General features: G+C 48.7%; 1 protein-coding gene across 1 annotated transcript in view; it reads right to left on the minus strand.

Moving 5' to 3' along the window:
* The window catches only part of trpc2b (transient receptor potential cation channel subfamily C member 2b), a 57,613-nt gene that overhangs the window by 24,670 nt on the left and 8,075 nt on the right, over positions 1 to 24,868 (minus strand). The window contains exons 2-5 of the mRNA XM_072264217.1: positions 16,227 to 16,928; positions 15,263 to 15,469; positions 14,235 to 14,399; positions 2,167 to 2,341 (exon numbers count right to left, since the gene is read on the minus strand). Coding sequence (XP_072120318.1) covers positions 2,167 to 2,341; positions 14,235 to 14,399; positions 15,263 to 15,469; positions 16,227 to 16,928 — 1,249 coding nt within the window. The remainder of the gene's footprint in view (positions 1 to 2,166; positions 2,342 to 14,234; positions 14,400 to 15,262; positions 15,470 to 16,226; positions 16,929 to 24,868) is intronic.

Consider the following 24,868-nt stretch of genomic DNA (forward strand, 5'->3'; position numbering starts at 1 on the left):
TTCACAAAGACCCCGTCCCTGGGAGGGGAAGGATCTCAAAGACCCCAACCCTGGGAGGGGAAGGATCCCAAAGACCCCGTCCCTGGAAGGGGAAGGATCTCAAAGGTGGGCTACAACTTGAAAGAGCAGCCCAGGACAGAGGCGTGGTGAGCTGCCGTCAGTAGCCTGTGCCCCAGCTGGGCTGAGGTGCTTAAGGAAAAGAACTACCTGCAGGGAAAGGAATAACAAGGTAACCCGTGGTGACATACACCTACTTTACTCTGAACTTTGGCCCATGCAACAACTCCCCCAAGACTCCACCCCTCACCCTCACACAGAGGGCACTGACCCACACATCACTGGAATGCGGGGGAAACTTGCGCAGTGACGTGGAGAACATGCAAACACCACATCAGATGCGACCGATCCCAGCTCTGAGCAGCTCAAACCAATGTTCTCTCTAAGGTATGTGCACATACACGTCTTTAGCTACCAGCGCACAAAGGAATTTAAACTGCGCACAAAAGGTTGTCACCCTCTACCTCATTGGCATGTTAAGTATATTTCATGATCATACACAATCACATTTCCTTTTCCGGTTTCTGATGCGGACGGTGTTGACAACGTGGAGTTTGCAATGATTTGTCTGCAGGTTTTAGAACTGGCTTATTCATACTGTTTTTATTGAAGAAATTACTCAGTGCACAAATGTTGTCACTGGGCAAAAAATTGCACAGCACAAGATTTTTACGCACACTGGTCGTTACAAATGAGAGGAAACATTGCATTCACTGCGGGAAATATTTCCTCTTTGGCCGTGATTCCACTGTAAAAATCAGTTCCCCCTCATTTATTGTGTTTGAGAGCGGAGTTGCTGCCTCACAGCCCAGAGATCTGGGTTTGATCCTCACCTCCAGTGCTGTCTGAGTGGAGTTTGCAAGTTCTCCCTGTGATGGCGTGTTGGCCCCTGGGTGCTCCAGTTCCCTCCCTCATCCCAGAAACATGCAGGGTCGCTGGGTAAATTACCCAGCTGTGTTGGAATAAATTACAGGGTTACAAGGAAACAAAGGGGAATGGGATGGGGACTGGTAGGAGCGGTGGATTGAATAGCCTTGTTTCTTGCTGCTCCGGGCCAGCTTTCCTTATCCATAAGACACAGGAGCAGAATGAGGCCATTCAGCCCATCAAGTCTGTTCCACCATCCCATCACAGCTGATTTATTATTCCTCTCAACCCCATTCTCCAGCCTTCTCCCCATAACCTTTGACACCCTGACTAATCAAGAACCTATCAAACTCCACTTTAAATACACTCAATGACTTGGCCTCCACAGCCTCCTGTGGCAATGAATTCCACAGATACCCCACCCTCTGGCTAAAGAAATTCCTCCTCATCTCTGTTTTAAATGGACATCCCTGTATTCTGAGGCTGTGCCCTCTGGTCCTAGACTCACTTACTATAGGAAATATCCTCCCCACGTTCACTCTATCTGGGCCTTTCAATATTCAATAGGTTTCAATGAGATCCCCCCACATTCTTCCATATTCCAGTGAGCACAGGCCCAGAGCCATCAAACACTCCTCATACATTAACCCTTTCATTCCCGGAATCATTCTTGTAAAGCTCCTCTGGACCCTCTCCAATGACAGCAGGTCCTTTCTGAGAGAAGGGGACAAAACTGTTAACAATATTCCAAGTGCGATCCGACCAGTGCCTTATAAAGCCTCAGCCTGAGCTCTTTTGCTGTTTCCCCAGGGTGAATGCATTCCCCATCACTCTGACTAGTCTGGGTACAGGTAGATCAGACTAAGTTCAAATTTGAAATACACTTACTATCAAAATACATATATGTCACCATAGACAACCCTGAGTTTCATTTTCTTGCAGGCATTCACAAAGACGTGCAATAGAATCAATGAAAAATTGTACATAAGCAAAGACTGACAAGTAACTGGTGTGAAAAACAAGGCAAGCTGCAAATACAAATCTGGTAGATGGTAGATGGCAGACAGGCAGAGTCCTTGCAAGGTTGTGGAATTCAGTGTGGAGGTGAGGTCAAGGTAGAGGACTGGGCCAGCTCGTGCCAGGTGAGCTGAAGGCCCTGTTTCTGTGCTGTGCTGGAGTGCGCTACGACTCCCGCCAGAGCCGAGCGATGTCTGCAGCCTGTGCGGATCGAGCTGCACTTACCCACCACCCAGATCATGTGGAAGGAGTTGATGTAGATGGGCTCCTTCCTGGACGAGGACAGTTCCCGGGACTGCTGAGCGAGGATGGACTCCACAAGCAAAAGGACCAAGAACCAGATGTACGACGAGGAGTGCAAGAGGAACTTGATGACTGGTGTGCGGACAAACTGCCCCAGCTGGGAAAAGATGGAGACGTCATTCGGATCGGCTGGTCTAGGGCACAGGAACCCCAACTCCCAATCCAGTTCTCCCGAAGAGATAATGCCTCAAGAAAGTGGCATCCATAACAAAGCACCTCCCCCCTACCCAGGGCACCCCCCTACCCAGGGCACTCTCTCTATCCGGGCCACCCTCTCTACCCGGGGCACGTCCTCTACCCAGGGCACCCCCCCTCCTCATTGCTACCATCAAGGCGGTGCAGGACCCTGAAGACACACTCCCAATGATTTAAGAATGCCTCCTTCCTCTCCACCATCAGATTTATGAACAGTCCATGAACTCCTGAATATCTCCTCTCTATTCCTCTTTTGCACTAGTTTTTTTTAGTAATTATAATAAGACCCTCAGACACAGGAGCAGAATGAGGCCATTTGGCCCATCGAGTCTGCTCCATCATTCCATCATGGCTGACCCAGTTTTCCTCTGAGTTGCAATCTCCTGCCTTCTCCTCATATCCCTTCATGCCCTGAGCAATCAAGAATCTATTAACCTCTGCCTTAAATATACATAAAGACTTGGCTTCCACATCTAATTCCACAGATTCACCACTCTCTGGCTAAAGAAATTCCTCCCCATCTCCATTCTAAAAGGACACCCCTCTATTCTGAGGCTGTGTCCTCTGGTCCTAGACTCTCCCACCATAAGAAACATCCTCTCTACATCCACTCTATCAAGGCCTTTCACCATTCGATATGTTTCAATGAGGTCACCCCTCATTCTGAATCCAGAGCCATCAGACGCTCTTCATATGACAAGCCATTCCATCCTGGAATCATTTTTATGAACTTCCTTTGAACTGTTTCAGCCATCCTTTGTAAGATAAGAGACCCAAACCTGCTCACAATACTCCAAGTGAAGCCTCACCAGTGCTTTATGAAGTTTCAACATTACATCTTTGCTTTTATATTCTAGTCCTCTTGAAATGAATACTAACATCACACTTGCCTTTCTCACCACAGACTTAACCTGCAAATTAACCTTTGGAGAATCCTGCACAAGGACTCTCAAGTCCCTTGTGCCTCAGATTTTTGAATCTTCTCTGCACTTAGAAAATAGTCTACACTTTTATTTTTTCTACCAAGGTGTATGTCCATACACTTCCTGACACTGTATTCCACTTACCACTTCTTTGCCCATTCTCCTAATCTGTCTAGGTCCTTCCGTAGCCTCTCTACTTCCTCACAACTAACTGCCCCTCCAACTATCTTCGTTATCATCAGCAAACTTTGCAACAAAGCCATCAATTACATCATCCAAGTCACTGACATAGAACATAAAAAGAAACATAATATTTTATGTATTGCACTGTACTGCTGCCACAAAGCAACATGATGTGCCTCAGTGATGGTCACTCTGATTCAGTGACATCGTCCAGCTACCCCCACCCCCACCTTCTTATACTGGCTTCCTCCCCCCTCCTTTCCAGTCCTCAGTTCCAGGTTCTCAGACTGAAACATCAACTGTTTATTCCCCTCCAAAGGCGCTGCCTGACCTGCTGAGTTCCTCAAGCATTTTCTCTGCGCGTTGCTTTGGAATTCTGGCATCTGCAGAAACTCTTATGTATGTGACATGGTCTGTATGGATTTTAGCAAGGCCTTTGATAAGATCCTACATGGTCTAGAAGGTTACACTGCATGAGATTCAGGGACAGAGGATGTATAATCAATGTCTTGTTGATAGGAAGCAGAGAGTGTGAGTGGAAGGTTGTTTTTCAGACTGAAGACCCATGACAGGTGGTGTTCCCCAGGGGTCCATTGTTGTTTGCCATATGTAGAAACAATTCTGTAACAGATCTGGTCACCTTATCATAGAAAGGAGGTGGAAGCTTTAGAGAGGGTGCAGAGGAGATTTACCAGGGTGCTGACTGGATTAGAGAGGGTGCAGAGGAGATTTACCAGGGTGCTGACTGGATTAGAGAGGGTGCAGAGGAGACTCACCAGGGTGCTGACTGGATTAGAGAGGGTGCAGAGGAGACTCACCAGGGTGCTGACTGGATTAGAGAGGGTGCAGAGGAGATTTACCAGGGTGCTGACTGGATTAGAGAGGGTGCAGGGGAGACTCACCAGGGTGCTGACTGGATTAGAGAGGGTGCAGAGGAGACTCACCAGGGTGCTGACTGGATTAGAGAGGGTGCAGAGGAGACTCACCAGGGTGCTGACTGGATTAGAGAGGGTGCAGAGGAGACTCACCAGGGTGCTGACTGGATTAGAGAGGGTGCAGAGGAGATTCACCAGGGTGCTGTCTGGATTAGAGAGGGTGCAGAGGAGACTCACCAGGGTGCTGACTGGATTAGAGAGGGTGCAGAGGAGACTCACCAGGGTGCTGACTGGATTAGAGAGGGTGCAGAGGAGACTCACCAGGGTGCTGACTGGATTAGAGAGGGTGCAGAGGCGACTCACCAGGGTGCTGACTGGATTAGAGAGGGTGCAGAGGAGACTCACCAGGGTGCTGACTGGATTAGAGAGGGTGCAGAGGAGACTCACCAGGGTGCTGACTGGATTAGAGAGGGTGCAGAGGAGACTCACCAGGGTGCTGACTGGATTAGAGAGGGTGCAGAGGAGACTCACCAGGGTGCTGACTGGATTAGAGAGGGTGCAGAGGAGACTCACCAGGGTGCTGACTGGATTAGAGAGGGTGCAGAGGAGACTCACCAGGGTGCTGACTGGATTAGAGAGGGTGCAGAGGAGACTCACCAGGGTGCTGACTGGATTAGAGAGGGTGCAGAGGAGACTCACCAGGGTGCTGACTGGATTAGAGAGGGTATCTAATGAGGACAGGTTGAGCGAGCTGGGATTTTCCTTTTTGGAGCAACGGAAGACGAGAGGCAATTTAATTGAGATGTAAAGATTAGATAAAGGCTGGATTAAATCGAATGGGCAGCCAGAAACTTTTCTCCTGGGGTGGAAATGGCTACCACGAGGGGACAAAATTTTAAGGTGATTGGAGGAAAGTATGGCGGGGGGGGAGAGATGTCAGAAATAGTTTTGTTTTACACAAAGTCGGAACACGATGCCAAGGGAGGCTACCAGGCAGATACATTAGGGACATTTGAGAGACGTGGATGATAGAGAAATGGAGGGCTATGTGGGAGGGAAGGGTCAGAGGAGGTTAAAGGGTCGGCACAACATTGTGGGCTGAAGGGCCTTTACTCTGCTTTAGTGTTCGATGTTCTGTGTTTGAAGTGAGAGGTGTTGCGTTTTGGGAACTCAGACGGAAGCAGGATATGTTAGAACTCTGAGGAGTGTTGTAGAGCAGAGGGACCTTGGAGTACACGTACACAGCTCTTGGAATGTGTCATCACAGCCAGTCAGGGCAGTGAAGAAGGCGCCTGACACACTGGCCTTTGCCAGTCAGGGCACTGGGTACAGTATACTGATGTTATACTGTACTGCCTTTGTACAAGGTGTTGCTGAGGCTGCAGTTAGAGTATCAGTTTCAATTTTGGTCACCTTGTTGTAGAAAAGATGACATTAAACTGGACAGAGTGCAGAGCAGATTTACGAAAACGTTGCCTGGAATCAAGGGCCTGATTTATAGGGAGAGGTTGGGCAGGTTAGGGTTTTATTCATTGGAGTGTAGGAAAATGAGGGGTGATCATACAGAGCACGGCAAATTATATAAAAGTGCAGAAGGACCATTGTTGGGGGTAGGCCAGTGGTAAGAGTAGGAGTGTCTTAAAAGACCCTATTGTATCCGCCGCAGCTGGCAGTGCATTCCACGCACCCACCACTCTGTGTATGAAAAACTTACCCCTGACATGCCCTCGGTACCTATTCCAAGCACCTTAAAACTCTGCCCCCTCATGTTAGCCATTTCAGCCCTGGGAAGAAGAGAGGAGGTCCTGAAAACAGAATACAGGGAGTTAGGAAAGAATCTAAGAAGCAGGACCTCAAGGGGAGTAATCTCGGGATTACTGGCTATGCCACATGACATTGAGGATAGGAATAGAATGAGGTGGTAGATAAATGTTTGGCTGAAGAATTGGAGCGGGGGCAGGGATTCAGATTTCTGGACAATTAGGACCTCTTCTGGGGCAGGTGTCACTTGTACAAAAGGGATAGTGTCACATCTACAGATCCGACAGCACAGTAGATACGGCAATTACACTTGTGAATATGCACGTGTCAGCTAATTATTATTTCATTGCGATAGTATTTAAGTCCATTCATTCCGTTGTAGCATTTGTTGAGACTTGGGCACAGCACAGCAACGCTTCGCTGCCTGTTCGTATTTGGCCTTGCCTGAGAAATTGGACTGTCGAGTCAACTGACTCTGAAGACCAGCGGTATTCGTTTTATTCTTAGTTGTTCTTTTCAGCCGCAGTGTATGTTTTGTTCTTCCATTTGAGAGTTTTAGTTAACGGCCCTGTTTGCCCTAGCGTTTATTGTTTTCTTTCCCCTTTAACACTGTTCGCATTAAAGTCTGTGATCTATCGACCTGCTTCAGGGTCTTTCTCTCCACACTTGGGCCGTATTGAGGATAGGAATGTCATTGGTACTACTGCAGTTGTACAAGGCCTTGGTGAGACCACACCTGGAGTATTGTGTGCAGTTTTGGTCCCCTAATCTGAGGAGAGACATCCTTGCCATAGAGGGAGTACAGAGAAGGTTCACCAGTTTGATTCCTGGGATGGCAGGACTTTCATATAAGAAAGACTGGATGAACTGGGCTTGTACTTGTTGGAATTTAGAAGATTGAGGGGGGATCTGATTGAAAGGTGTAAAATCCTGAAGGGATTGGACAGACTAGATGCAGGAAGATTGTTCCCGATGTTGGGAAAGTCCAGAACGAGGGGTCACAGTTTGAGGATAGAGGGGAAGCCTTTTAGGACCAAGATTAGGAAAAACTTCTTCACACAGAGAGTGGTGAATCTGTGGAATTCTCTGCCACAGGAAACAGTTGAGGCCAGTTCATTGGCTATAGTTAAGAGGGAGTTAGATATGGCCCTTGTGGCTAGGGGGGTCAGGGGGTATGGAGGGAAGGCTGGGGCGGTGTTCTGAGTTGGATGATCAGCCATGATCATAATAAATGGCGGTGCAGGCTCGAAGGGCCGAATGGCCTACTCCTGCACCTATTTTCTATGTTTCTATGTATCCAAACCGCGGTGACAGCAAGTCCCGACTACAGAAAGATGGACACAGCAGAGAGAGAGAGAGAGCAGCTGACCTTGGCCATGAGATTCATTGGTCAGGTAGGAGACAAGCTACAGGCAACGGAATCTGTTCTCAGTGAAGCTACGGAGGCAATGAGGCAGATAACCTCGTGCCGACAAGCCCAATCTCACTAGCTGCAACTGTTCAACAGCTCTCCACAGACAATCGGACTCGGGTGTCTGCGATTTCTGCACTCACGGCTGCCGTCCACAAACTTACTGTGAACAGCCAGCATCAGCTGATGTCCATTAATGTTCTCGCCAACGCATTTCAGCAGCCTCAGGCCGCCTAAGTCCCACTCACAGCATCTCACAGGTCCTCCTTTTCTGCTGCCCCGACAATCTCTGCTACTAATGCTCCTGCTCCTGCGCCCGGACCAGAGCTGGTTCCTGCATTCGGATCCCCACAGACACCTGCGTCCGTACGAGAACCGAGTATTCCACCTCCAGGCAGATATCCTGGTGATCCCGATGGTTGCAGGAATTTTATTCCCCAACGCGAGCTGACATTCCAAGCCCAGCCTGTTCGATTTGGTGATGATGCATGAAAACTGGCGTACATAGTCAATCTTCTAGCCTGTTCAATGCTTTAAGGAAGCAAGGATACCCCACAGCCCAGTCGTTCCGATGTTTTGTGGCGGAGTTAAAGAGGGTTTTTGATCTTCCAGTACGGGGTCAGGAGACTCTTGGACCTGTGCCAAGGCAGAGGAACAGTGAGAGCCTATGCAGTCAAATTCTGTACCCTTGCAGTAGAGACAGGTCAGTTCTCTCTTCAGTCAGCTTCCCCCAGTTGTGTAATGCTCGCAGCTTCCTTGTCGTGGAGGTCTCAGACACATGAACTTGAGCTGTTTATCGACTCCAGTGGAGCCGGGAATCTTACGGCTATCTCTCTCGCTCAAAGATAGGGAGTTCCAACTCAGGAATTAAGAGAAAAGATCAACGTCAAGATGCTAGACAGTCAACCTCTGGGAAACGGCCAGATCCACCTTTCCACCCAACCCCTCCAACTGGCAACTATCATGAAGAAATGTCTTTCTATCTGGTTAATTCACCTGAACTACCACTGGTACTTGGTCTCCCCTGGTTATCCCGACATAACCCACGGATCGAATGGTCTCTGAAGGTACTCCAAGGGTAGGGACCAGCATGCCCGTCTACCTGTCTGGGTCCAGCTCAAGATCCATTCCATGAATCCCCTCATGTGTCAGCTTCGGATATGGACCTGTCTGGGATGCCGGCTGAGTTAGTGGATCTCCTTGAGGTTCTCAGGAAAAGAAAGGCCACCACCCTGGCCCCACACCGACCGTACGACTGTGCCATAGACCTCCTATCTGGCACGAGTCCAGGTCAAGGAGGCATTGAGCATGGGGTTTATCCGTCCGTCAACCTCGCCGGCAGGAGTGGGCTTCTTTTTTTGTGAGCAAGAAGGATGGCAAGCTCTGTCCCTGCATCGATTATCGGCCCCTGAACATCATGGTGAAGAACCACTACCCTCTTCCCTTGCTTGCGTCTGCGTTTGAACATCTCCAGGGAGCAACAATACTTCCCAAAATTGAACTGCGCAATGCTTACAATCTGATTCGCAAAAGAGAAGGGGATGAGTGGAAAACGGCTTTCAGCACCTCTAATGGCCACTATGAATACCTGGTGATGCTCTTTGGTCTGGCCAGCGCCCCTGTTGTATTCCAGGCCTGGTTAACGATGTGCTCAGGGACACGTTGAGCCAGTTTGTGTTTGTGTATTTAGTTGACATCCTTATCTATTCCTGCTCTCATCAGGAGCACGTCCAGCATGTCCGGAGAGTACTCAGACGCCTTATTGAAAATAACCTGTACGGCAAGCCTGAAAAATGTGAATTCCATAAAGACCAGGTGTCATTTTTGGGCTATATATGAGGGGTGATTGATAAGTTTGTGGCCTAGGGTAGAAGGACTCAATTTTAGAAAACCTAGCACACTTATTTTTCAACACAGTCCCCTCCTACATTTACACACTTAGTCCAGTGGTCGTGGAGCATATGGATCTTGGACCTCCAGAAAGATTCCACAGCAGGGGTGATTGATAAGTTCGTGGCCTAAGGTAGAAGGAGATGAGTTATACAGCTCTCGTTACATGCACATGCAGTTCAACTCTTTGAGTGATTATGCAGAAAGTTTGAAGTTAATAACTCATCTCCTTCTACCTTAGGCCACGAACTTATCAATCACCCCTGCTGTGGAATCTTTCTGGAGGATGGGAAATGGCTGACAGGCAGGAGGCAGCGAGTGGGAATAAAAGGGGCCTTTTCTGGTTGGCTGCCAGTGACTAGTGGTGTTCCTCAGGGGTCAGTATTGGGACCGCTACTTTTCATATTGTTTGTCAATGGTTTAGATAATGGAATTGATGTCTTTGTGGCAAAGTTTGTGGATGATACAAAGATAGGTGGAGGGGTAGGTAGTGCTGTGGACGCAATGTGATTGCAGCAGGACTTAGACAAATTGGAAGAATGGGCAAAAAGTGGCAGATGGAATACAGTGTTGGGAAATGTATGATAATGCATTTTGGTAAAAGGAAAATTCAAACATCAGAGGTGTAGAGGGACTTCGGAGTCCTCGTGCAAGATTCCCAGAAGGTTAATTTACAGGTTGAGTCTGTGGTGAAGAAGGCAAATGCAATGTTGGCATTTATTTCAAGGGGAATAGAATATAAAAGGAAGGAGATAATGCTGAGCCTTTATAAGACACTAGTCAGGCCGCACTTGGAGTATTGTCAACAGTTTTGGGCCCCATATCTCAGAAAGGAAGTTTTGTCATTGGAGAGAGTCCAGAGGAGGTTCACGAGGATGATTTCAGAATGAAGGGTTAACATGTGAGGAGCATTTGGCAGCTTTGGGCCTGTACTCACTGGAATTTAGAAGAACGCGTGAGGACCTCATTGAAACCTACCGAATGTTGAAAGGATTAGATAGGGTGGATGTGGAGAAGATGTTTCCTCCGGTGGGGGTATCCAGAACTAGAGGGCACAGCCTCAAAACTCAGGGGTGACCCTTTAGAACTGAAGTAAGGAGGATTTTTTTTTTGCTAGGGAGTAGTAAGGTCTGTGGAATGATCTGCCACAGACTGTGGTGGAGGCCAAGTCTGTTCATATACTTAAGGCGGAAATTGATCATTTCCTGATCAGATCGGTCAGGGCATCAAAGGATATGGGAAGGTGTATGGGGCTGAGTCAGATCTGGGGTCAGCCATGATGGAGCTGTGGAGCAGATTTGATGGGCTGAGTGGCCTAATTCTGTTCCTACGTCTTATGGTCTCATCCTTGTAGGTTGAGTTACGAAACCACAGCTGATTGGGGAAATTGGGTTGGTAATAGATCTCAAGAGAGTGAGTTTGTTAAATGCCTACGAGGTGGCTTTTTAGAGCAGTTTGTCATTGAGGCTACTAGGGGATCAGCTATACTGGATTGGGTGTTATGTAATGAACCGGAGGCGATTACGGAGCTGAAGGTATAAGAACCCTTAGGAGGCAGAGATCACAATATGATTGAGTTCAACTTGAAATTTGATAGGGAGAAAGTAAAGTCTGATGTAGCAGTATTTCAGTGGAGTAAGGGAAATTACAGTGGTCTGAGAGAGGAGCTGGCTAAAGTAAATTGGAAGGAGCTGCTGGCAGGGATGACAGCAGAGGAGGAATGCCGTGAGTTTCTGGGGAAAACGAGGAAGGTGCAGGATAGGTGTATTCCAAAAACAAAGGAATGCTCAAGTGGCGAGATATAGTACAACCGTGGCTGACAAGGGAAGTCAAAGCTAATGTAAAATCAAAAGAGGGCGTACAACAAAGCAAAAATTCGTGGGAAGACAAAGGATTGGGAAGCTTTGAAAACCTACAGAAAGCAATTAAAAGAATGATTAGGAGGGAAAGGATAAAATATGAACCTCACAAACAATATCAAAGTGGATAGTAAAAGGTTGTTCAATTATGTAAACAATGAAAGGTGAGAGTGGATATAGGACAATGAGGCGGGAGAAATACTAACGGGGGACAAGGAGATGGCAGATGAACTAAGTGAACATCTTGCATCAGTCTTCACTGTGGAAGACACTAGCTGTGTGCCAGATGTTGAAGGGTGTGGGGGAAGAGAAGTGAGTGCAGTTACTATTACAAGGGAGAAGGTGCTCAAAAAGCGGAAAGACCTAAGGGTACATAAGTCACCCGAACCAAATAAACTGCACCCTTGGGTTCTGGAAGAGGCAACAGTACAGATTGTGGAGGCATTAATAATGATCTTTCAAAAATCACTGCACTCTGGCATGGTGCCAGAGGACTGGAAAATTGCAAATGTCACTCCACTCTTTAAGAAAGGAGGAGGGCAGCAGAAAGGAAATTGTAGACCAGTTAGCCTGACTTAAGTGGTTGGGAAGATGAAGTCAGCATGATTTTCTTAAGGGGAAATCTTGCCTGATTAACCTGTTTGAGTTCTTTGAGAAGATTACAAGTAGGATGGATAAAGGGCATGTAGTGGATGTTGTATATTAGGACTTTCAGAAGGCCTTGGACAAGGTGAAACACACATGAGGCTGCTTACCAAGTTAAGATTCCATGGTATTACAGGAAAGTTACTGGCATGGTTAAAAGATTGGTTTATTGGTAGGAGGCAGAGAGTGGGATTAAAAGGATCCTTTTCTGTTTGGCTGCCAGTGACTAGTGGTGTTCTGCAGGGGTCGGTGTTGGGACCACTTCTTTTTATGTTGTATATAAATGATTTAGATGATGGAATAGATGGCTTTTTCCCAAGGTTGCAAATGATAAAAAGATTGGTGGAGGGGCAGGTAGTGTTGAGGAAACAGGTAGGATGCAGAAGGACTTAGACAGATTAGGAGCATGGGCAAGAAAGTGGCAAATGAAATACAATGTTGGAAAATGCATCGTCATGCACTTTGGTAGAAGTAGTAAATGTGCGGACTATTTTCTAAGTGGGGAGAAAATCCAGGAATCTGAGATGCAAAGGGACTTTGGAGTCCTTGTTCAGAACACCCTAAAAGTTAGCTTGCAGGTTGAGTCGGTGGTGAGGAAGGCAAATGCAATGTTAACATTCATTTCAGGAGGTCTAGAATACAAGAGCAGGGATGTGATGCTGAGGATTTATAAGGCACTGGTGAGGCCTCACCTTGAGTATTGTGAACAGTTTTGGACTCCACATCTAAGAAAAGATGTGCTGGCATTGGAGAGGGTTCAGAGGAGGTTCACAAGGATGATTCTGGGAATGAAAGAGTTATCATACAAGGAATGTTTGATGGCTCTGGGTCTGTAGTCGCTGGAATTCAGAAGGATGAAGGGGGATCTCATTGAAACCTTTTGAATGTTGAAAGGCCTGGACAGAGTAGATGTGGAAAGGATGTTTCCCATGGTGGGGGAGTCTAGGACAAGAGGGCACAGCCTCAGGATAGAGGAGCGCCCTTTTAAAACAGAGACGCAGAGAAATTTCTTTAGCCAAAGGGTGGTGAATTTGTGGAATTTATTACCACAGGCAGCTGTGGAGGCCGGGTCATTGGGTATATTTAAGGCAGAGGTTGATAGGTACTTGATTGGACACGGCATCAAAGGTTATGGGGAGAAGACCGGGGTGTGGGGCTGAGAAGGGGAAAAAAGGATCAGCCATGATTGAATAGAAGATCAGACTTGATGGGCCAAATGGCCTAATTCTGCTCCCATCTCTTATGGTCTTACAGAGGCTTAGAAAACTATGATGGGCATAGATCAGGTGAATGCACACAGTCTCTTTCACAGGGTTGGGGAAATGAAGGACCAGCGGACACAGGTTTAAAGTCGGACGGCAGAGACTTAATAGGAACCTGAGCAGCAACTTCTTCACAGAGCAGTCAGTGTATAGAGCCAGCTGGAAGAGGACGGATATGTGGGTTAGAGGGAGATGCAGTACAGAGCGGTCAGTGTGTAGAGCCAGCTGGAAGAGGACGGATATGTAGACTGGAGACAGATGGCTCAAATGCAGGCAAATGAGACGAGCTTAGATGGGAATTGTGACTAGCACGGATGAAATGGGCTGAAAAGCCTGTTTCCAGACTGTTTGCTCCATGTCTGAGGGGCGATGAGGCAAATCTTGACCAGAGGGGGTGGTGGGCAACTGAGGAAGGTCAGTAGGGCTGTTTCCTTTGGCAGAGGGTCAGTGATGGAGGGACAGTGTCTCCACCCCTCATACACTGTCCTCAAAAACCACACCTCTCCTGAAGAGTCTGAAGCCTCCCTAACACAGGTACTCCCCCTATCCAGAACCATCCCTCCCAGACAAACCCTGCAGCACAGGAAATCCCCCACACCCCTCAGGACCGTCACAACATAACCCCTCACTGGGAAACCACTCTTCCTCAGGAACTACATTGATCCTTCATGAAAACCGTCCCCCCAGTCTCTCCCCCCGTCCATGGGGCATTCCTCACCCCCCTCTTCACTGGGGTGACCCTTCCCCAACCACCTTGCTCCATGAAGCAATCCTCCCCTCCCAGGGACCGCAATCCCTTCCTGGGAATCCTTTACGAGACGCCCTCTCCCCTCCCCAGGAAACCCTCCCCTCCCTCCTCGGGAAGCTCTTTCCCACCCAGGTCCCTTTCCCGCAACCCCTCCCCGCACCGGGACTCTCTCCTCCTCCTGTTTCGGGACACAGGGTGCTCCCAGCCTTGGTGGGCCATCCCCCCTCGGGACACCCACCTTGGTCCTGGGGGCGATCAGGTAGACGAGGCAGAGCACCGGCATGCTGAGGAAGAGGCCGCTGGAGATGAAGATGAGCCAGATGGTGCGGCTGCCCCTCCACCAGGTCAGTTTGCCGCACCAGATGGATGTCAGGACCTGCTGGCAGATCGGGTGGGCCACAAACTGCGGGAGGGGCGAGGGCACAGCGTCAGTGGCAGGTGGTTGTGGGGGTGGGAGGGGGGCATGGAGGGAGAGGGGGAGAGGGGGGGGACAGAGAGGAGGGAACGGACAGAGAGAGATGGAACAGAGAGAGAGAGGGAGGGAGGGGACAGAGAGAGAGGGTGATGCAGGGAGAGAGGGAGGGACAGAGAGGGGGGAGGGGGAGGGGTAGGGGCAGAGAATCGAGGGCAGGGGGACAGAGGGGGAGGGGTGGGGGAGAAGGACAGAAGGGGTGAGGAGGGGAGGGGTATGACAGGAGAGGTTGGTGGGACAGAGAGAGAGACAGACAGGGAGAGGGGGAGCATAGAGAGGGGGGGACAGAAAGAAAGGGAGAGAGGGGGGCAGAGACAGAAACTGACAGAGAGGGAGGGAGGGAGACAGAGAGGCAGGCAGTGAGGAATGAAGGGAGAGAGAGAGAGAGAGAGAGAGACAGGGAGGGAGGGAGGGAGAGATGAGGTGTAGAGAGAGTAGGGAGAGAGGGGAGAGAGGGGAGGGAGGGAGGCAGGCAGAATGGGTAGCAGGCAGACGGGGGTAGTGAGAGGGAGACAAGAGAGGGGAGGGGGAGGGGGAGATAGGGCGGAGGCAGATGGTGAAAGAGATTAGGCGAGAGAGAGGGGAGGGAGATAGGGGAGAGAGAGTGAGGGGGAGATGGGCAGTCAGAGGGGCAGACTGCCAGTCAGAAAGGGATGGAGGCAGAGAGAGAGGGGGACAGAGACAGTGAGTGACAGAGATAGAGCGAGACAGACAGACAGAGACACAGATGGAGATAGATTGTAGAGGGGTGGGGGGGGTTCAGAGATGGAAGATGTTTTCTATCCCTCGCTCACCCTCTTCTGGTTGTAGTTGACGGCCAGCCGGAGCCGGCCCAGGTTGGGGATTCCCTCCTCGAAGGCCTGGTTGTCCACGTCATCGTCCTCGTCCTGGTCCTCTCCACAGTCGTTGAGGATGGCATTGACCTCGCTCTGGTTCCGACACATGCTGAGCAGCTCGACGGCCAGGTCCTGGCAAAGTTCCTCCAGGTTCAGGTACTCCGGCTGCAGGAACAAGGCAGGCTCAGGGCTGGGAACCCCATCCACGGGAGATCCCACCCCAGGGAGCCCCACCCGAATGGGAGTCTCCCAACCCAAAGAAGGTGGCCAACGAGAGCGTCCCACTCTGAGGGCGGCGGCCATCGGGAATGACCGAACCAGATGAGATCAGCCAATGGGAGTGTCCCAGTTCTGAAGGCATAGCCAATCAGTGTCCCAAACTGAGTGCAATGGCCAATTGGACAGCCCCAGCCCCTGAGGAATGGCCAACCAGAGTGTCCCAATCCAACAGGAACAGCCAACCGGAGAATCCAACCCCAAAGAGATCAGCCAATGGGAAGCTCAGCTCCCAGAGCATTCCTCCCTGAGGAACAGCCAATTGGAGCGTTCCAACCCTGGGAACAACCAAAGTAAGGATCCCATCCCAAAGGGGATCCGTAAACCGTAGATCCAGGCACAATGTTCCATCTTGCCTTGCCGACACTGCACCTGTGACACCAGGCACTTCAGCCCATCCTGCTGTGCAAGCCCATTGTAAAATGGAGGTGACTCCATTTGCAACAAATGAGCACCAGTCTCAGCAGGTCACTCAGTGTCTGTGGAGAGAGGATTCAGGTCGCTGTGTCACTCCGTACTGCCCCCCCACAGTGTGGTGTGGGAGTACTGTGGGGGGGGGGGTGGTGACTGGGGTAAAATTTCTGACCTGGAACCCAGCGTAGCCCTGGGCACTCCCCCCTCCCAGCCAGCCGACCCCTTCCCTCACCTTGAACTCGGGCTCCTTCTTGGACAGCTGCTTGAGCTCTCTGCTGAGTTTAAAGGCACTCAGCATGGCATCCTCGTTGGCGATGGAGAGGTAGGGCCGGCTGGCCAGACCCTTGTAGGTGTTCATGCGGGAGAGCGAGAACTTGAGCATGTCGTACTGCCGCCCGTTGAGACACTCGGGGCAGGCGCACGAGATCTTGTGGGGAGTGGGGATGACGTGACCCTTCTTCATCAGAAGGTCCACGATCTCGAAGAGGTTCTTCTGGCAGGCCAGGGTGAGCGGGGTGACTCCCGGTGCAAAGCGGGAGCTGTCGATGGAATGGTCGAAGAGGGCCAGCGAGAAGGACATGATGTCCACCTTGTTGTGGCTCACCCCCTTCTGCTGGTCCAGGCGTTCCAACAGCAACTTCACCACGTTGATGAGGTTCATGTCCACCGCCACCAGCAGGGCCTCGTGGATCTGTCGGAAGTCGAACTTGACGCAGCGGAGCAGGGCCACGATGATCTCCTCATTACTCATGCGGATGGCTAGGTTGAGGGCCTCCCTCCAGGACCGGTCCTCGGCGTCATCCAGCTGCCTCAGGATCCCATCACTGGTCTGCAGCAGCTTGTAGATCTTGGCCAGGTTCCCATCGTAGATGGCTCCAATCAGGCTGGGCGGGAACTTCATTTTCTTGCCCGCTATCTCCCGCCAGTTGTCCTCCTGTCAAAACAGACGTGCGAGGTGATGCATTTTAAAGAATCATAGTCACATCACACACACTCATCCATCAGGAGCGGTCAGGGAGATAAATCAGTGCATTATTGTTCAGTGTACTGAGGTAAAAGCTTTGCCTGCAATCACACACACCGATTTATTACGCAGTGCTTTGAGGGAAAACAACAAAGTGTCACAGTTACAGAGGAAATTTAGACCAGATCATAGCAAAGTAGGTTCTGAAGTCAAGTGTCCTTGTTGTTGTAAGAGGGAACCACTCAAGGCTCTGATAACAGAGGGGTAGAAGCTGTCCTTCAGCCTGGGGGGGGGGGGGACATGCTTTCAGGCTTTTGTATCTTCTGCCCGATGGGGGAGGGGAGAAGAGAGACTGTCCAGGTTGGGTGGGTCTCTGATTACGTTGGCTGCTTTATTGAGGCAGCGTGAAGTGTAGACAGAGTCTATGGAGGGGAGGCTTGTCCCTGTGATATGCTGAGCTGTCCACAGCTATCTGCAGTTTCTTGCGGCCGCGGGCGGACATGTTGCTGAACCGAACTGTGATGCCCTCCAGACTAATTAACAATGTTCAGGAACAGCTTTTACCCCTTAACCATCAGGGGATATCGTCACTCACCCCAACACTCAACTGTTCCCACAAGCTGTGGACTCACTTTCAAGGACTCCTCATCTCATGGTCTCGATATTTATTGCTATTTATCTATTATTATTTTGGGGTTTTTCTCTTTTTCTACTTGCACAGTTTGTTGTCTCTTGGTCTTTGGTTGTGTCTTGTTAGGTGTGGTGTTTCATTGATTCTATTGCGTTTTTTGTATTTGCTGTGAATGCCCACAAGAAAATGAATCTCCGGGTAGTATATGGTGACAGTTACGTCCTTTGATAATACACTTACTTTGAACTTTGATGCATCTCCACCAGAGGCCACAGAGACTCGGTCACTGGTGCGTTTACCATGACAGAAAATAGACTTCAGATTTTAAGGTTATTCAAGGTAGAGGGTTTAGTCAGGAAGGTGGGACTAATGTAAAACAATGGAGCAGGACTGAGGGGCTGAATGGCCTCTTCTAGCCCCTAATTCTAACGTTTGGAAAGAAGGAAATGACATCGGTTCGTGAAGCAGAGTGAAAGTTTAGTCAAAGTAAACAGTTGTTTCAAGCCGAGACCTTTCTTTATTCTGAGTTGATTTTCCATTGATCTGCCAAGTTCCCCCAGCATTCTGAGTGTGTTCCCCATACTGTTGTATGCTCCATTCACCCTTTCAGAAAGCAATTGATTGGGTGGTTACGAAGGCGTATGGTATGCTTGCCTTTATTAGTCAAGGCAGTGAGTTCAAATGTCTGGAGGTTACGTTGCACTTTATAAAACTCTAGTTAGGCCGCATCTGAAGTATTGCTGACAGTTCTAGTCACCCAATTATAGGAAGGATGTGAAGGCTTTGGAGAGGATGCAGAAGAGATTTACCAGAGGAGGCTGAGGGGAGATCTGATAGAAGTTGATAAGATTATGAGGGGCGCAGAAGGAGTAGACAGACGTTAACTTTCTCCCGGTTTGAAATGTCTAATACCACAGGGCATACATTTAGGGTGAGAGGTGCACACACACAGATACATTATACCGCAGTTCCTCTCCATAGATCATAAGACCATAGATATAGGAGCAGAATTAGGCCATTTGGCCCATCAAGTCTGCTCCACTATTTCATCATGATTGATCCAATTTTCCTCTCAGCTGCAGTCTCCGGCATTCTCCCCGTATCCCTTCATGCCCGGATAATCAGGAATCTATCAACCTCTACCTGGAATTCAGAAGGATGAGGGGAGATCTCATTGAAACCTTTCAAATGTTGAAAAGCCCGACAGGGTAGATGTGGAAAGGATGTTTCCCATGGTGGGGGAGTCTAGGACAAAGGGCACAGTCTCAGTATAGAGGGGCGTCCATTCAAAACAGAGATGTGGAGAAATTTCTTTGGCTATAGGGTGGTGAATTTGTGGAATTTATTACTACAGGTAGCTGTGGAGGCCAGGTTGTTGGGTGTACTTAAGGTAGAGCTTGATAGGTTCTCGACTGGACATGGCATCAAAAGCTACGGGGAGAAGGCTGGGAGTGGGGCTGAGGATGGGAAAAAGGTATCAGCCATGATTGAATGGTGAAGCAGACTCGATGGGCCAAATGGCCTAATTCTGCTCCTATGTCTTATGGTGTAAAAATAGCCGATGACTTGACCTCCAGAGCCGCCTGCAGCAATGAATTACACAGACACCATTCTCTGGCTAAAGAAATCCTTCCTCATCTCTGTCCTAAATGGATATTCCTCTATTCTGTACTGTGTCCTCTGCCTGACCTGCTGAGTTCCTCCAGCTTTTTGTCTGGATTTCCAGCATCTGCAGAATCTAGAATCATACAACACTACAACACAGAAACAGGCTCTTCGGCCCATTTGGTCTGTCTAGAACCATTAATCTGCCTCGTCCCATTAACCACACCCAGACCCTAACACTCCATGCCTTTCCCATCCATCTACCTATCGCAAGTTTCTCTTAAACGTTGAAATCAAACCTGCATCCACCATTTCCACTGGCAACTCGTTCCACACTCTCACCACCCTCTGAGTGAAGAAGTTGCCCCTCATGTTCCCCTTAAACATTCCATCTTTCACCCTTAACCCATGACCTCTGGTTCTAGTCTCACCCACCCTCAGTGGAAAAAGCCTATTTGCATTTACCCTATCAATACCCTTCATAATTTTCTATATCTCCCCTCATTCTTCTACATTCTGAGGAATGAAGTCCGAACCGATTCAACCTTTCCCCATAATTAACGTCCTCAAATCCCAGCAACATCATCGTAAGTTTTCTCTGCACTCTTTCAAAGTTATTTATATCTTTGCTGAATGTAGGTGACCAGAACTGCACACAATACTCGAAGTGAGGCCTCATCAACCAACCTCTTGTGTTTGGAAAGGCAGGGACTGATTCGGGGTAGTCAGCGTGGCTTTGTGTGACGGAACCATGTCTCACAAATCTGAATGAGATTTTTTTAGAAAGGCGAACAAGAGGATTGGTGAGGGCAGGACAGTAGACATGGTAGGTTAGATCCCATGGGATTCAGAATGAGATAACCGATTGGATTTTAATGCATCACACACAAAGTACTGGAGGAACTCAGCAGGTCAAGCAGTATCTGTGGAGAGGAATGAACAGTTGATGTTTCGAGCCAAGACCCTTCATCAGGACTGGGAAGGAAGGGGGTAGAAATCAGAAAAAAAACATGGGGGAGGGTGACTAAGCAGACAGGTGATAGGTCAGACCAGATGAGGGGAAGGTGGGTGGGGAAGGGAAGGGATGAAGTAAGAAGCTAGGAGGTGATAAGTGGGAGAGATAAGGGCTGAAGAAGAAGAAATCTGATAGGAGAAGAGAGTGGACCGTGGAAGAAAGGGAAGAAGGAAGGGATAGGCAGGTGTGGAGAAGAGAAAGGGTAAGGAGGAAGCCAAAATGGGGAATGGGAAAATAGTGAAGGGAAGAGAGGAGAAATTACCAGAAGGTAGAGAAATCAGTGTTCATGCAGTCGGGTTGGAGGCTCCTCACATGGGATATGAGGTGTTGCTGCTCCAGTCTGAGAGGGGCTTCATCGTGGTAAAAGAGCAGACCATGGACAACATGTCAGAATGAGAATAGGAAGCCGAAATGGGCGGCCACTGTGAGCTCCTGCCAATTGACCCCAGTCTACACTGAGTCTCTCCAATGCAGAGAAGCCACACAGGAACACCCCAGCAGACTCGCAGGAGAAGTGTGCCTCCTGTAAGACTGTTTGGGGCCCTGAATGGTGGTGAGGGAGGAGGTGTGGCACTTGTTTTGCTTGCAGATAAGTGCCGGGAGTGTTTCTAAGTTGGTTTGGTGGAAGGAGTAAACGCAACTTAGAAATTACCCATACAGCAAAGCCCACAAAGCTGTGCCAAACACATCCTTAACTTAGAAATTACCCATAGCCCTCTATTTTTCTAAGCTCCTATCCAGGAGTCTCTTAAAAGACCTTATCGTATCTGCTTCCTCCACCGTCACCAGCAGCAGATTCCACGCACTCACCACTCTCTGCATAAAAAACTCACCACTGATATCTCCCCTGTACCTACTTCCAAGCACCTTAACACTGTGCCCTCTCGTGCTAGCCATTTCAGACCTGGGAAAAGGCCTCTGACTATCCACACGATCAATGCCTCTCATCATCTTATACACCTCTATCAGGTCACCTCTCATGCTCCGTCACTCCAAGGAGAAAAGGCCAAGTTCACTCAACCTATTCTCATAAGGCACGCCCTCCAATCCAGGCAACATCCTTGTAAATCTCCTCTGCACCCTTTCTATGGTTTCCACATCCTTCCTGTAGTGAGGCGACCAGAACTGAGCACAGTACTCCAAGTGGGGTCTGACCAGGGTTCTATATAGCTCCAACATTACCTCTCAGCTCTTAAACTCAATCCCACAATTGATGAAGGCCAATGCACCGTATCCCTTATTAACCACAGAGTCAACCTGCGCAGCTGCTTTGAGTGTCCTATGGACTCAGAACCCAAAATCCCTCGGATCCTCCACACTGCCAAGAGTCTTACCATTAATACTATATTCTGCCATCATATTTGGCCAACCAAAGTGAACCACCTTACACTTATCTGGGTTGAACTCCATCTGCCACTTCTCAGCCCAGTTTTGCATCCTATCAATGTCCCGTTGTAACCTCCAACAACCCTCCACACTATCCACAACACCCCCAAACTTTGTCATCAGCAAATTTACTAACCCACCCTGTACTTCTTCATCCAAGTCATTTATAAAAGTCACGAGGAGTAGAGGTCCCAGAACAGATCCCTGGTCACCCACCTCCATGCAGAATATGACCCGTCTACAACCACTCTTTGCCTTCTGTGGGCAAGACAGTTCTGGAATCACAAAGCAATGTCCCCTTGGATCACATGCCTCCTTACTTTCTCAATAAGCCTTGCATGGGGTACCTTATCAAATGCCTTGCTGAAATCCATATACACTACATCTACTGCTCTATCTTCATCAATGTGTTTAGTCACATCCTCAAAAAATTCAATCAGGCTCGTAAGGCACGACCTGCCTTTGACAAAATCATGCTGTCTATTCCTAATCATATTATCCCTCCCCAAATGTTCATAAATCCTGCCTCTCATGATCTTCTTCATCAACTTTCCAACGACTGAAGTAAGACTCACCGGTCTATAATTTCCTGGGCTATGGCTACTCCCTTTCTTGAATAAGGGAACAACATCTGCAACCCTCCAATCCTCTGGAACCTCTCCCTTCCCCAATGATGATGCAAAGACCATTGCCAGGGGCTCAGCAATCTTCTCCCTCACCTCCCACAGTAGTCTGGTATCTCATCTGGTATCAGTAACTTATCCAACTTGATGCTTTTCAAAAGCTCCAGCAAATCTTCTTTCATAATGTCTATATATTCAAGCTTTTCAGTCCACTGTAAGTCATCCCTACAATCGCCAAGGTCCTTTTCCATAGTGAATACTGGAGCACAGTATTCATTAAGTACTTCTACCATCCAGTTCCAGACACACTTTTTCACTGTCACACTTGATTAGTCCTATTCTCTCACATCTTATCCTCTTGCTGTTCACATACTTGTAGAATGCCTTGGGGTTTTCCTTAACCCTGTCCACCAAGGCCTTCTCATGGCCCCTTCTGGCTCTCCTAATTTCATTCTTAAGCTCCTTCCTGCTAGCCTTATAATCTTCTAGATCTGTATCATTACCTGGTTTCTTGATCCTTTTGTAAGCTCTTTTCTTCATGACTAGATTTACAACAGCCTTTGTACACCACAGTTCCTGTGCCCTAACATCCTTTCCGTCTCATTGGAATGTACCTATGCAGAACTCAATGCAAATATCCCCTGAACATTTGCCACATTTCTGCTGTACGTTTCCCTGAGAACATCAGTTTCCAATTTATGCTTCCAAGTTCCTGCCTGATAGCCTCGTATTTCCCCTTACTCCAATTAAACATTTCCGTAACTTGTCTGTTCCTATTCCCAACCAATGTTATGGTAAAGGAGATATTGAACCTTTCCTGTTCCTAACTTCCACTCACAGAGACTCCATACGCGTAGACAATCTGCAGCTGTGACACTATCTCTGATCAACAGTGCCATGCCCCCACCTCTTTTGCTTCCCTCCCTGTCCTTTCTGAAACATCTAAAGCCTGGCACTTGAAGTAACCATTCCTGCCCCTGAGCCATCCAAGTCTCTGTAATGGCCACAACATTGTAGCTCCAAGTACTGATCCACGCTCTAAGCTCATCTGCTTTGTTCATGATGCTTCTTGCATTAAAATAGACACATCTCAAACCACTGGTCTGAGGGATATGATGGAGCGATGTTTCTGAAACTGGTGGCCTGCGGCTAGTGGAGTACCACAGGATCAGTGCTAGGTCTGTTATCGTTTGCCATCTATATCAACGATCCGGATGAGAATGTAGGTGACATGTTTGGCATATCTGTGGATGTCTCCAGAGTCGGTTGAGTGACGGGCAGTGAAGGGGTTGTCTAAGGTTTCTCCAGGATGTAGGTCGTCATTGAAAGTGAGCCAAGGGATGGCAAATGGAATTTAACGTAGATGAGTGAAATCGGATGGTGGGCCAAAGGGGTTGTATCCCTATTGTGGGACTCGTGACAGATCTCCCAGTGGCCACTCATTACAATCTGAGCTTCTGTTCTCATTCTGACACGTCAGTCCATGGCCTCCTCTACTTCCACCATGAGGCTAAACTCAGGCTGGAGGAACAACACCTCATATACATAGGAGATGCTGGAAATCCAAACCAACAGGTACAAAACGCTGGAGGAGCTCAGCCAGTCAATCAGTATCTATGGAAATGAATAAACAGTCGATGCTTTGGACCGAGGCCCTTCTTCAGGACTGAACAGGAAGGGGGAAGATGCCAGAATAAAAAGGTTGGGGGGGAGGGGGAAGAGGATAGCTAGAACGTGACAGGTGAAACCAGGTGGGTGGGAAAGGCCAAAGTTAGGAGAAGAAGGAATTTGAAGGGACTGGAGAATGGGCCATAGGAGAAAGGGAAGAAGATGGGACACAATGGGGAGATGATAGGCAGTTGAGGAGAAGAGGTAAGAGGCTAGAGTGGTGAATAAAAGCAGAGGGAAGGGGATAGGAAAAATTACTGGAAGGAGAAATCAATTTTAATGCCATCAGGTTGGAGGCTACCAAGACAGAATATGAGGTGTTGCTCCTCCACCCTGAGGGTGGCCTCATCGTGGCAAAAGAGGAGGCCATGGACCGACATGTTGGAATGGAAATGGGAATTAAAACGTGCCAAGAGGGATGAACGGACAAAGAGATCACGGAGGGAGTAATACCTGCAGACTGCGGAGAGTGGGGAGGGAGGTAAGGATGTGTTTGTTGGTAGGATCCTGTTGAAGATGGCCGAAGATGTGGAGAATGGTGAGGCTCACAGAGTGGTGGGCAAGGACAATAAAACCTCTATTCCTGTTAAGGCACCTCACATTCAGTCTGGGTAGCCTCATGAACAATGATTACTCCAACTTTCGTGCTCTGATACCAGAGCAGGGAAATCGTGACCAATATCTTACACAGTGGAACATTGTGAGCAGTTCTGGTTGCTGTACGTAGAAGGGACGAGGTTAACAATTAAACCAAAGAGAGTTCACAAGGATATTACCAGAAAAGGAGGGCTTGAGTTATCAAGAGGTGCTGGACAGGCTGGGACTGTTTTCCCTAGACTGAGGGAGGTAGAGGGGTGATGTGATAGAGGTTGATAATATCCTGAGGGGTGTAGATAAGGTGGGTGGTTACAGTCTTTTCCCTGGGGGTGTATGAGGCTGGAGGACACAGTTTTAAGGTGAGGGGAAAGATTTAAAGGGAATT

The sequence above is a fragment of the Mobula birostris genome, chromosome 7, assembly GCF_030028105.1.
Source record: "Mobula birostris isolate sMobBir1 chromosome 7, sMobBir1.hap1, whole genome shotgun sequence".
Taxonomy (NCBI): Eukaryota; Metazoa; Chordata; class Chondrichthyes; order Myliobatiformes; family Myliobatidae; genus Mobula; species Mobula birostris.